Source organism: Balaenoptera ricei, chromosome 2 (assembly GCF_028023285.1).
Source record: "Balaenoptera ricei isolate mBalRic1 chromosome 2, mBalRic1.hap2, whole genome shotgun sequence".
In the NCBI taxonomy this organism is placed as follows: Eukaryota; Metazoa; Chordata; class Mammalia; order Artiodactyla; family Balaenopteridae; genus Balaenoptera; species Balaenoptera ricei.
This window is the reverse complement of record NC_082640.1, coordinates 38,231,365-38,244,478: the sequence shown is the minus strand read 5'-3', so window position 1 is coordinate 38,244,478 and position 13,114 is coordinate 38,231,365. Positions and strand designations below refer to the sequence as shown.

At 52.0% G+C, this 13,114-nt stretch overlaps 1 protein-coding gene across 1 annotated transcript; it reads right to left on the bottom strand.

Annotated features, from left to right (window-relative positions):
• Positions 1-118: 118 nt before the first annotated feature.
• Positions 119-10,952, bottom strand: ARPIN (actin related protein 2/3 complex inhibitor). Its single transcript, XM_059912484.1, has 6 exons — positions 10,704-10,952; positions 7,761-7,836; positions 4,752-4,884; positions 2,307-2,513; positions 1,763-1,926; positions 119-905 (listed from the first exon to the last, which is right to left on the bottom strand). Exons 1-6 carry the CDS (start codon positions 10,793-10,795, stop codon positions 897-899), a joined length of 681 nt encoding a protein of 226 aa, XP_059768467.1. The 5' UTR covers positions 10,796-10,952; the 3' UTR covers positions 119-896.
• Between the last annotated feature and the right edge of the window lie 2,162 nt (positions 10,953-13,114).

The following is a 13,114-nucleotide window of genomic DNA, read 5'->3' as shown; positions in this document are numbered from 1 at the left end:
TGTGGGTGTGGGCATACTACCCAGCAAGGCAATGTTCATGACCAAAAAGATACGGCTTTCTTCTTATAGGGAGGTTGCTCAGTTTATACCTAATAATAACACAGTCAGTGTAGAGGAATCCTTCCTGAAGATTTACTCATTCGTAAAAAGTTCTCAAGGTACAAAACAACAAGAAAAAAGGTGTTGTCCAAAATGTGGCCTGGCAGAGTGAGTCAGAGAGATGGAGACCAGCCGGCCACACCTGTGAACGCTCTCAGCCTCCCTGAAAAGAGCATCCCCAGGAAAGCAGCCAAAGGAGGTCAGGGGACAGGAACCCCCAGGGTGGCAGAGAACCAGAGGAAGAATAAAGAACTGGCAGCTCTGGGGACTGAAAAGGGCACAGGGGACAAGGAGGCTTGAGCAGGAGGGCAGAGGCTACAGCACAGAGTGCTGCAGAGGAGGGCAATTGCAGAAGAAAAGCAGGAAATACAACAAGGGCAGAAGAAGGAGGCCCCGCTAACTTCTCCTCTGAGCCACTCTGCATGCAGATGAGGGATTCCCCACCAGTTCTGCACCAAAACCAAGTCCAGTTCTTCTGACTGCCCTGGGGGACTTGCCCCCTGCCTGCCTCCAGAAACAAGGCTGCCACTCAGGGGGAGGGCCACCATGAAAATGTCTAGGAAGGCTAGACTCACATCCAGGGAGGAACCCTCCATGAGCCACAGGCTGGGGCCCCACGTCTAACATCAGGGTCTTGCATTTGATTTTAGCAGAGCTTGTTCAAAGGGTATTCCACAGTGGCTGTAGGGAAGAACCAGGTAAGGCTTGGTGGACCTGCTCTCTCGAGCTCCAGAGTGAAAGTTGATGGAAGAAATGCTCAACAGTGGGCCCCGGAGGCACCCCATCTCTCACTGACCTCAGTCGTCCTAGAGGTAAAGTAAAGAGATATGAACAGAGCACATTTCGTAAAAGTCTTCTACCGTCATCAGACAAACAAGGGTTCGATGGAGTGGTACCAGTGGGGCCCGCGGCTACCTGACTTGGCCTCATCTCATTGTTGTTGGCCCAGGGAGCCAGCCTGGCAACTCCAATTGTTTTTTAGTCCAAGACTCACTCTATTAAGACAAAAGGGAATCCACTCCCTCTATCTGCCCCTGCTTTCTCTGGCAAATATCATCATCTTCATCACCTAGATGAAGAGCCCATGTTTCTGAGGCTTTGTTTTAAATGTTCAATCTGGGGCCTTTTGACACCAATTCAAATCTTCAGGTGAAATATACCTCAAAATACCAAATCAACTGTGAGTAGGCTGAGGATCAACTAGGGGGCTGAACTTTGGGCCAAAATAACTATTAAGGACCAGGTCAGCCATTTTCCAGCCACTCTGGGCAGGGAGCCCAGAACAAAGGGGGGAAAAATGCTCATTCAGCTGCTCAACATGGCTAATGTATTCACTTGAAGTAGAAATGTTTGGAGCCTTAATGGAATTAAGTCTCCTTGGTTCCCCTCTGTGCTCCCTTCTTTCCATCCCTTGCTTTCATAAATCTTTGGGGCTCTCTTGTTGATTGGCACAGTTCAGACCCACCAAAAAGAAAGGTCCCTTCATAGCTTGAGGGAATTTTCCTGATGCTAACACACTCTCAGGAATTCCACCAAAGCTGGGGAGTAAAGTTTATGCTGCTGTCTCTTTGTCCTACACCCAACCACAACCAGTGCATACAAAACTCCTGCCAGGAGATGAACCACACCAACGCCAGGTCCACGGTTATCTCCCTGGACCTACCCACTCCTTGTCCTCTGCGCCGTCCCCCTGCTCTCGGGTCTCCACTGCAGCCCCCTCTGAAGACTTTTGGGCCATGATGTTGTCTGTCCAGGATGCCCCCATCTTCCCATCACCAGCGAAATTACACTTGGTCACTGTTCCAGCCTCGAGTTTGGCTAATGAATCTGAAAGGAGAAGTTGAAGGCCTCTCTCCGTGTGGCAGAAACACAGTGGGGGCTGGCCCATTCTGCTGGGGTCCCCTAGGCCTGAGTGTGCTCAAGGAGGCCCTGGATGGGACCCCCAAGGCAATAGATAGGAGAGGTCACCCACAGGAACCATGGGATTGGGCAGCACCCCAGGATCCAAAGTGTCCAGGCTTTTGGCCCCAAGGCACTTGCCCAGGGACTTAGGAATAAATCTCAAGGGGTCTTGTCCGCGGGGAGGCCAGATGTGGCCTGCTCCATGAGCTCGGATCTGGAGGGGTGGGTAAGCCTCAGACAGGAGGCCAGGAGCCCCCACAGGCCATATAGGAGCATCAGGCCACAGTGAGGGCTGCACTGCTCACCCAGGAAGGGGCCGTCGCCTCGAGTTTTCAGCCGTACCCCAGCCCCCAGCTCGAGCTCCACGGCCTCCATCTCTGACTCAGGCATCCAGAATGCCACTGTCTGATCGGGGGTGAGGCTCTCCGTCAGCGCAAGCAGCTCTGGCTTGTTCACCAGCCCCTTCAGCGCCTCAGGCGTGAGTCTGTCGGTGTTCCCCTTGGCTTCCACCTCTGCAGGCACACAGCACGAGACAGTCATTACCACTGTAACAGCAAGCACTCTAGGAGGGCTTTTTAGGAGCCAGGTGAGGCCTCAGTGTTGTACACGCTCACAACCACCTGAAGGTAGGGCTCTGAGTTCCCATCCTGCCAGTACTCAAGGAACGCATCACAGAGGAGTTATGGCTACGGGCTCTGGAGCCAGGCTGGCTGGTGCAAATCTGCTTACATGCTGTATGACCACAGGCAAGTTACCTAACCTCTCTCTGTGCCTGACAAATAGGGATAAAAGAGGTACCTACCTGACGGGACTGACGTGACGTGTGAAAGATATATCGAATGCACATAAAGCACTTAGTATGGGGCCTGGCACTCAGCAAGTGTCAATGTTTTTACTATCCCTATTCACAGATGAGAAAACTAAGGCTTAGACAGGTTAAGTAATTTGCCCAAGGTTACACAGCTAGTCAGTGGAGGAGGCAGGATTCAAGCCCTTCACACAATTCTGCCTTCCCACTGAGACCCCAGTGACCAGGCAGGGTTCTCACCACGACACTGAGGCCATGGTCCCTCCTCTATCTTGAGTCTGCCCAGTCTCTCCATCCTCACTAACCAGTCCTTAATCCTGGCCCTCTTACCCCCCTCCTAGATGCCATCACGGCCTCCTAACAGCCTCCTGGTCTCCAGTCTCTTCACTTCCCCAGGGATTTTTTAATTAATTTATTATTTATTTATTTATTTTTGGCTGCATTGGGTCTTCATTGCTGCGTGCAGGCTTTCTCTAGTTGCGGTGAGCGGGGGCTACTCTTCGTTTCAGTGCACGGGCTTCTCATTGCGGTGGCTTCTCTTGTTGCAGAGCACGGGCTCTAGGCATGCGGGCTCAGTAGTTGTGGCTCAAGGGCTCTAGAGCGCAGGCTCAGTAGTTGTGGTGCACGGGCTTAGTTGCTCTGCGGCATGTGGGATCTTTCCGGATCAGGGCTCGAACCCATGTCCCCTGCCTTGGCAGGCAGATTCTTAACCACTGCGCCACCAGGGAAGTCCCTCCCCCGGGATTTTAAAAAGCAAATCTGGACTTCCCTGGTGGCGCAGTGGTTAAGAATCCGCCTGCCAATGCAGGGGACACAGGTTCGAGCCCTGGTCCGGGAAGATTCCACATGCCGAGGAGCAACTGAGCCCGCGTGCCACAACTACTGAAGCCTGAGTGCCTAGAGCCTGTGCTCCGCAACAAGAGGAGCCACTGCAATGAGAAACCCACGCACCACAACAAAGAGTAGTCCCCGCTCACTGCACCTAGAGAAAGCCCGCATGCAGCAACGAAGACCCAATGCAGCCAAAAATAAATAAATTTATTAAAAAAAAGAGCAAATCTAATCACATCACTCACCTAACTTAAAACCACTCACGCATAGCTCCCCTGCACCCTCGACTGACTGCCCTCTCCACGGGGCTGCTCGTCCCCTGCGGGAGCCCTCAGTTCCCAGAATGCCCTTGGCACCCTGCTCCCTCTCAGAAACACCCTTCCAAGCCCTGGCACCCTGCTGATACCTGCTTGTCTTTCAGGATCCAGTACTGGCATTCCCTCCTCCAGGGCACCTCCCCCAACCACGCCTGCCTGGGCTCAGAGCCCCTGCTAGGGCTCCAGTCATGGCCTGTCCATCTCCTCTACCAGACTGAGAACGGCTTGCGGGCAAGTCCGAGTCTCGCTCGTCCCTGAACCCTCAGCATGCAGCTCAGGGTCTGGCACATGGTGGATTCTCATTAAATGTTCAGATACTTAATGAGCAACTGAAAGCATGAATGGATAAAATGATAGAGGGATGATGAGTACCCACTCAACCTCAAGACCTTCTCACACAGGGCAGACAGCAAGGAGGTCCTTCTCCAGCCAAAACTGGGAAGAGGAATAAGATCACAAAGGGCCCAAGAACCAAGTGAGAATTTTGGCAGGAAAATGGAGGCCACCTGGCCTGGGCTCTGCACTAAGGCAGGTTCATGGACGCTTCTGCCAGACTGCAGGAGATGGCAGGAGCTGGGAAGGCAACCAGGTCCTCAGCACTGAGGTGGGGCACTGGGGACCCTCTGAGTGAATGAGGAGCAGGAAGAGTCCAGCCAGGGGGCCCTCAGGCCAAACATGGGCTTCAAGGCCAACCATGCTGAGAAGACACTTTCTAGGGACCAAGAGACCTCTGGAGACAAAGGAAGACCACAGTGTACGAAGGCTCTGAGGGAGAAAGGGCGAAGGGTACCTACTGTAGGATGACATGAGGAAGCCTGTGTTCACCTTCCTGGTGGCGCTGAAGTTGGGCTCGATTTCATTTCCCTTGGGGTCGAACTTACGGCAATGGATGTGGCTAGGCCGGATATACAGCACGTAGTAGCGCTCCTGGGGCCAAGCAGAGAGAGAGTGAGGGGCTGCTTCATTCCCTTCAGCCTCCAACACAACACACACTCCCCACGTGCTCCGGTTGCAGCCCCCCAACCTCACTCTCTACCCCAGAATCCCACCCCAGCTCCAAAAGATATTCAAGCTGGCCACAGGCTCCCACTCCCAATATTCATTCATTCATTCATTCATTCATGTGTTTAGTAGAGCACTTGCCACACATAATGAACCATGGCTAGACGTGCATGAGAGGGCAGGCTCAGAGCCTGACCCCAAGGCCTCCACATGTCAGAGACAGAAAGAGTATACAGAAAACCATAACCCGAGCACCAAGGAGCCCAAATACCATGAAGCAGGAGCGGAAGCAGCCAAGATGCCATGGAAAGGGCACTGAAATGGAGTTCTGAGTGAGGACAGCCACTGTGCCTCTTCCAACAGATGTGAGTCCTGGAGCAAATCACCCCTAGCCTCAGTTTCCCCTGTTGCCTGGAGACAACGTGATGTCTACTTTCAGGCACGTTGTAAGGATTCAAGGAGCAAGCACAGTATAAAGCATGAAATGTGCTGTAAGTGCTCTTTGCCAGCTATCCTAATCAAAACAGGAGACTGACGACATTGTAGATCAACTATACATCAATAAAATTTTACATAAATAAATATTATAATAAAACACACACACACAAAACAGGAGATTAAAGAAAAGGAAACCACTTCCTGGGAGAAACAGAGAAGGCAAGGTCTCAGAGTGGGGAGAAACCTGCAACTGTGGGATAAGGGTGTAGGAAGAATATTAAGAGCCTGGACAAGTACATAAAATAAAAGTCAAGGTCCTGTGTGGATGTCTGAGCAATGCAGGACCCTTAGAGGTCTCATGGGAGTCCAGGCTGGGGAAGCAAGTGGGGGATCAGCCTTGAGTTGGCATTTGGAGTTTGCATTTTATGTGGTAGACTAGAAGGAATCCTGAAAGGTTTTTGAACAGCAGTGAGACCCTGAGAGATGTCTTTCAGGAGACAAGCTGGCAGCAGGGCAGGAATGGGTGCTGGGTGCAGCCAGAAGGCAGGAGAGGGGGTGCAAGGTTTAGTCAGGACAGGCTGAGTTCCTGAGGGCCCATGTGAGGTGAGCAGACATGGAAAGAGGAAGGGAGGGGAGGGGAAAATGGTCAAGGTAGGAGGCCTACGGGACTAGGCATTACTCACCTGGGGGAGGGGGGAGGGGAGACAGTGGAGGTTTGCAGGCTGGTGGTCGGGGGCGTCTAGTGCACTATCATTAGGAAAGAAGGAGTTGGAGGAGGCAAGTTTGGAGAGGGGCTGGAGAACACCCTGCCTGTGGAGGACGGCCGAGGCAGGCCAGCTCCACATCAGCTACTGCTGGGCTCTCCTGGGCAGGCTGGCTAGGGTTCCAGACTGCTGTGCTCAGCCTGCTGACCTGCGTGCTAAGGAGCGGAGGGTGCAGCAAAGCATCTCTTGACCTGAAACTAGCGCTGAGCAGGAGCTGAGGCTGTTCACATGGGGTGTGGGTGAGAAACCAGCTCTGTGTAGCCCCAGGCCTCTGGCCTGCCTCAAGAAGGGATTTAATGAGCTCCGTTCTACAGATCAAGGAGATAAGGTGGTCAGCACATCTGGGTGGGGTTATTTGGGGGGGGGGGAGGGGTGGAGACTTAGAATTAGTGCTCAGGAAAGAAACGATGGCTAGTACAGGATGGAGAATGCCAGGTGTGTCCATGGACATCTGAGATGGGCGGGTGATAAAGGGCATAACCCCAGGAGGCTGAGAGGACAGGAGGAGAAAGGCATGGACATGGGAACCGAAGCCCCGGGTGGTATCAGCAACGTGGACTTCACACTCAGGCTGGAAACAAAGGCCCAGAACTCAGCAACCCTCCTCCCACCTCAACGCTCTCACACCCCTACACATGTGGAGGTCCAGGTCCACACCAGTGACCTGCTTTATAAAAATCCAACATTCCAAAACACCCAGCCACACAGTGATATTAAAAGATGTGCAAGGGAATTCCCTGGCAGTCCCGTGGTTAGGACTCCGTGCTTCCACTGCAGGGGGCCAGGGTTCGATCCCTGGTCAGGGAATTAAGATCCTTCAAGCCTCGCAGTGCAGCCAAAAAGAAAAGAAAAAAAAAAAAAGATGCGTAAACCCATGCTAAGATATTCACCACTCTGCAAATGCGGTCACTTCAAGGCGCCTTCTGATGGCAAACTCCAACAGCGCATTTAAAGTAATTCAATTTTAAACAATTCAAAGTACACACGACTTCCCAGCTACAGAGCTGGTACCCCTAAAGGGGAAGGTCACTGTTGACCTTGCACCCACATAGGCAGATAACTTCACTCTGACCTTGTCCATCAGGTCCAGAGGCAGTGGGAACCACCAGGCCAGAGGACAGGAGCTGGGCCTTCAGCCCCAGAATAAAGAGCCACTCATCCTGCCTACCCAGCAAGCTTCCCAGCACTCTAAATTTGTTCCATCAGAAGGTGAGAGGACCTCTTCAGAAGGCAGGCCTTCCAGCCCACTCAGAACCCACAGCCTGAGTCCTGAACCACTCACCTCACCCTTTCCTGCTCTCAGCCCTCCCAGTCCTGGCCCCAAACACACCCCTTGGGTTTAGGGCCTGGTCTGTCTTCTCAGCAAGAACCCAGGCCCTCCCATCGCACCCAGCACAGCCCTAACTGACCTCTTCCATCTGTCACTCCTTTTGGCTGCTAATCTCCCAACCAACCCCCCCCCCACCTGCCCTGTGAGCCCCTCAAGGAAAGAACTGGACCCCAAGTCTTGGCACTGGCAGAGCCAAGCAGAGAGATGTTTTGGTGGGTGAGGACCCTGAAGCCAGTGCCCTGCGGGTGCCCCCAGGGAAACATCCTCACCTTCCTGCCATGGGCATCCAAGATGCTGTGCCGAGATACATCGACCAGTTCTCCTTCCAGCAGGACGCCATTCCCCCTAAGGATGAGAGAGAATGAGGGCTCAATTGGTTCTGTCAGTCCTCAGGCAAGAACCACAAGTGCGATGGCTCAGGTCAGGGTCTGCACTAGGACAGAAGCAAGTCCCAGGTGTGTCTCCCATTTACCTGGTCCCTGGGCAGGCCCAGTATGATGCAGCCCCTTTCTCTGGGCTCCCACACTGGGCCTCCACTCCTCTGAGGGTCCCAAAGGCTGGGGCACCATCCAGAGGGTAGGAAGGAACATTGACAGGCTGCAAGACCGAGCTATGGCCCCTCCTGCAGGGGGTTACTGTAACCAGAGCCTCAGTCTTCTTATCCACCAAATGGAAGAGTAATATCCACCTCACTCTGCTTCTATGACGATGACATACGATCATGTATATGAAGGCGCTTTGTAAACTATTAAGTGTTTACTAAATATAAAGGACTTTACTTTTTTTTTAACATCTTTATTGGAGTATAATTGCTTTACACTGTTGTGTTAGTTTCTGCTGTATAAAAAAGTGAATCAGCTATATGCATACATATATCCCCATATCCCCTCCCTCTTGTGTCTCCCTCCCACCCTCCTTATCCCACCCCTCTAGGTGGTCGTAAAGCACGAAGCTGATCTCCCTGTGCTACCCACTAGCTGTTATACATTTAGTAGTGTATATATGTCAATGCTACTCTCTCACTTTGTCCCAGCTTACCCTTCCCCCTCCCCGTGTCCTCAAGTCCATTCCTTATGTCTGTGTCTTTATTCCTGTCCTGCCCTTAGGTTCATCAGAACCTTTTTTTTTTTTTTTTTAAGATTCCATATATATGTGTTAGCATACGGTATGTTTTTCTCTCTCTGACTTACTTCACTCTGTATGACAGACTCTGGGTCCATCCACCTCACTACAAATAACTCATTTTCGTTTCTTTTTATGGCTGAGTAATATTCCATTGTATATATGTGCCACATCTTCTTTATCCATTCATCTGTCGATGGACACTTAGGTTGCTTCCATGACCTGGCTATTGTAGCTGCAATGAACATTGTGGTACATGACTCTTTTTTTAAATTATTTTATTTATTTATTTATTTTTGGCTGTGTTGGGTCTTCGTTGCTGTGCGCAGGCTTTCTCTAGTTGCAGGGGGCAGGGGCTACTCTTTGTTGTGGTGCGCCATCTTCTGATTGTGGTGGCTTCTCTTGTTGCAGAGCACGGGCTTCAGTAGTTGTGGCACGGGGCTCAGTAGTTGTGGCTCGGAGGCTCTAGAGCGCAGGCTCAGTAGCTGTGGAGAAACGGGCTTAGTTGCTCCGCAGCATGTGGGATCTTCCTGGACCAGGGCTCGAACCTGTGTCCCCTGCATTGGTAGGCGGATTCTTTTTTTTTTTTTTTTTTTAATGTTTATTTATTTATTTATTTATGGCTGTGTTGGGTCTTCGTTTCTGTGCGAGGGCTTTCTCTAGTTGCGGCAAGTGGGGGCCACTCTTCATCGCGGTGCGCGGGCCTCTCACTGTCGCGGCCTCTCTTGCTGCAGAGCACAGGCTCCAGACGCGCAGGCTCAGCAATTGTGGCTCACGGGCTTAGTCGCTCCGTGGCATGTGGGATCTTCCCAGACCAGGGCTCGAACCCGTGTCCCCTGCATTGGCAGGCAGACGCTCAACCACTGCACCACCAGGGAAGCCCGGTAGGTGGATTCTTAACCACTGCGCCCCCAGGGAAGCCCCATGACTCCTTTTGAATTATGGTTTTCTCAGGGTATATGCCCAGTAGTGGGATTGCTGGGTCATATGGCAATTCTTTTTTAGTTTTCCAAGGAACCTCCTTACTGTTCTCCATAGTGGCTGTATCAATTTACATTCCCACCAACAGTGCAAGAGGGTTCCCTTTTCTCCACACCCTCTCCAGCATTTATTGTTTTTAGATTTTTTGTTGATGGCCACTCTGACCGGAGGACTTTAGTTTTTTATTTCACCGAATTTTTGTTGGGGGGGGCGGGGTCTAAGCTGCTATAAAGTATCTTCCCTTTGCACCTGTTTTAAAGCACTTTCATATTCCTGTTCTCATTCGTATCCACTTTAGAAGTGGAGAAACCCAGACTCAGAAGTTTCGTGACGAGCCCAAGATCGCAGGGTCCCTCACTGAGAGGAACTGGACCCCCGCTTCCCAATTCTAGTTTTCATAAAAGCAGAACCTGGGGACTTCCTTTTCTGGAACCACGGAAATGGGAGAGGGGTGGGGGCAGCTGAAGGGATGGGGATAAAAAGTGAAAACTCCCTGGACCTCACTTGCCCCTACCGCCCCCCGCCCCTTACGCCCTTCATTCTTTAGTGCTTGTAATTGCAAATGGAATGGTCCATTCGTTCTCATGACCTCGGCGTCCGTGATGGCATGGCCTGGCCCTCCGGATCCAACACGCCCTCCAGAAAGGCCTTGCCCCTCCCCCAGCCCTGCCAGGCCAACTCCCACCCGCTGTTGCCGTCCAGCAGGACACTGTCCCTTCCGGAGCGGGGTGCAGCCTGTGCAAAGGCCTGAAAGCAAGGCAGCGGGATGAAGCTTAGAGTCACCGAGGTGGGGTTGAGACAAAGGCTGACGTGAAGTAAGCACCGCCTTTTGAGCCCTGCTTGGGAGTCGGGACCGACCCTCGGTGAGCTTTACGCCGATCAGTGTCTCGGGGGGGGGGGGGGGGGTGCGCTCCGAGGGGAGCGCAGGGAGGAGCGGTCTGGAGGCCAGGGAGGTCTTTGGCGAGCCCCGCCTTTCCTCCCACCCGCACCCGAGCCCGCTGGCGCACCCCCTCCCCCTGCCAACCAGGGAGCCCGGATTCAAAGCTGAGCCTCGGGAGCCAACGGAGGCCGAGCCCGGGAGGCGGTGGGGAGACGCGGGCGGAGCCTACCCCTGGTGGGCGGCGGGGTCCCAGGCCCCGGGCAGCCGCGCGCTCTGAACCGCCTTGTTCCGGAGGGCGCTGTCGTGATAGATGCGGCTCATTCTCCCCACGGCCGCGGCGCCCTCGAGGCCTGGCGCAAGGAGCCTGCACGCGGGGCTGGGGGCACCGCGAGGTGGGGTATAGCGAGGGGAAGCGCCGGGAGGACGCGCGGAGACCAGCTATTCCCAGCTGCAGATCCGGGACAGGCGCGGCCCAGCCCCGGGCGTTTCCGCGCGGGATTTAAAGGGGCCGAGCCCCCTTCCTGCCCGCGGGACCTTGCTTGGCGGGAGGTGGGCTTCCCTGAAGACCCGGCTGGGACCTTAGCCCCGGGGGTGGGGGTGGGGGTGGGGAAGGGAGCCACTCCCTTCTCTTTCTCTCCCTCTTCCTTGTTACTAGAGGGAGACCCCTGCCCGACACACGCACAAAGGGGAAATTGAGGCCCAGAGAGCCTATAGGATCAGCTCTGAAAGGATGAGTTTCCAGAGAGCAGGAATGGCAAAAAGGGAACAGCCCTCAGGGACGGCGGGGTGCTAAGTACAGAGCTGCTCTTCATGCCCGCGCGCTAGGTCGCACAGTGGCTGAGGGAGGGGTTCCAGGGATCTGTAACGAAGGAGCCTAGTCTTGGGTGTCAAGATCTACGACCTAACAAGGTTGGAATCCCAGCTGTGTGAGCTTGGGCAAGTTCCTCAACCTCTCTCAGCCCGTGCTTCCTCCTCTGTAAAACGGGGTCAGTATCACAGGGGTTGTAAGGATTTAATAAACTCACTCTAGAAAGGAGCATTGCCCCTCGCCGTCTTCCCGTACAGTTCTTGGACCCCTTCCCAGCTCCCTACTGCCCTTTGCCCAAGTATGTAACAGTCTAGGGATGCATTTCCCAAGCCCGGGTACAGGGGTCTGTTTTGACCCCCGGATTGTTGAGAGCCTTGGTTCTCTTGTTTGACTCCTTTGTGGCAAGCCCTGGGGCAGGTGGGCCCATTCATGGAGTCGAAGTGTAGCCTCTGGGGGAGACTTCAAAGGGGAGGTGGCCAGGTTAGAAACCTGGGGGCCCAAGATGAGCTGCCAGTGGTAGAAGAAGCACTCCCTCCCCCCTCACATTATGACTTTTGTGGAGTTTCGACATTTTTGTTTTCAAGGGCTCTCTCCTCCATAAAAAATGTGTTTAAATTGTATTTTATGACTGGGTTGACATAAAGATGAATATATTAATATATATTAAGACATTTTCTTTGGCCTAAAAATTCTTTTTTTTCTTCTGATTTTAAAAGAAATTAATATATTTTCCTGTGCCTTAGGCATCGTGCCTAATGGATTAGTCAGCCCCGCCCCTATCTGGCCTACCTGGCTGCTCCCTAAATTCTAAGAAGGAAGGATATAGAAGACCCTCTGGGCAGAACTGTCCTTTGGCTCTGTCTCTTCAAAATTCCCCAGGCTGATATAAGGAACTCTCATAACTCAATAGAAAAAGAAAAAAAAAAAAAACCACACACGATAAAAAAAATGGGCAAAGGAACTGAATAGAGTACAGAAGACATACAGATGGCCAACAGGTATATGAAAAGCTGCTCAGCATCACTAATCATCAGGGAAAACCTCACACCTGTTAGAATGACTATTATCAAAAAAACAAAAGATAAGTGTTAGCAGGGATATGGAGAAAAGGGAACCCTTGTACAGCATTGATGGGAGTGTAAATTAGTACAGCCACTATGAAAAACACTATGGAAGTTTCTCAAGAAATTAAAAATAGAACCACCAAATGATCCAGCGATTTCACTTCTGGGTATATGTCCAAGGGAATTGAAATCAGGATGTCAAAAGGATATCTGCACTCCCATGGTCCTTTCACAATAGTCAAGATGTAGAAGCAAACTAAATGTCCATCAATGGATGAATGGAAAAAAAAAATGTGGTATATGCATACAATGGAATATTATTCAGGCTTAAAAAAAGAAGGAAACCCTGCCAATCTGCAACAACATGGATGAACCTGGAAGTGAAAGAAGCCAGACACAAAAAGACAAATACTGCATGATCTCATTTACATGAGGAATCTAAAATAGTCAAACTCATAGAAGCAGAGAGTAGAATGGCTGCCAGGGGCTGGGGGGAGGGAGAAATACACAGGTAGTAGTCAAAGGGCACAGAGTTTCAGGTGTACAAGATGAATAAGACTTAGACATCTGTATAGCAGAGTGCCTGTAGCTAACAATATTGTATTATATACTTAAACATTTACTAAGAGGATAGATCTTGTGTTCTTACACACACACACACACACACACACACACACACACACAATAATAAGAAAGAAAGAAAGAAGGCTTGGGACTTCCCTGGTGGCGCAGCGTTTAAGACTCTGCACTTCCAGTGCAGGGGGACCG

Coding starts and splice junctions, on each gene's coding strand:
- ARPIN (XM_059912484.1), bottom strand. CDS start 10,795: ATGAGCCGCATCTATCACGACAGCGCCCTCCGGAACAAGGCGGTTCAG. Junction 4,885..7,760: donor TGGATGCCCATGGCAGGAAG/GTGAGGATGTTT, acceptor GCTTGGCCCCAG/GAGCGCTACTACGTGCTGTA. Junction 1,927..2,306: donor AGGCGACGGCCCCTTCCTGG/GTGAGCAGTGCA, acceptor TTCTCCTTTCAG/ATTCATTAGCCAAACTCGAG.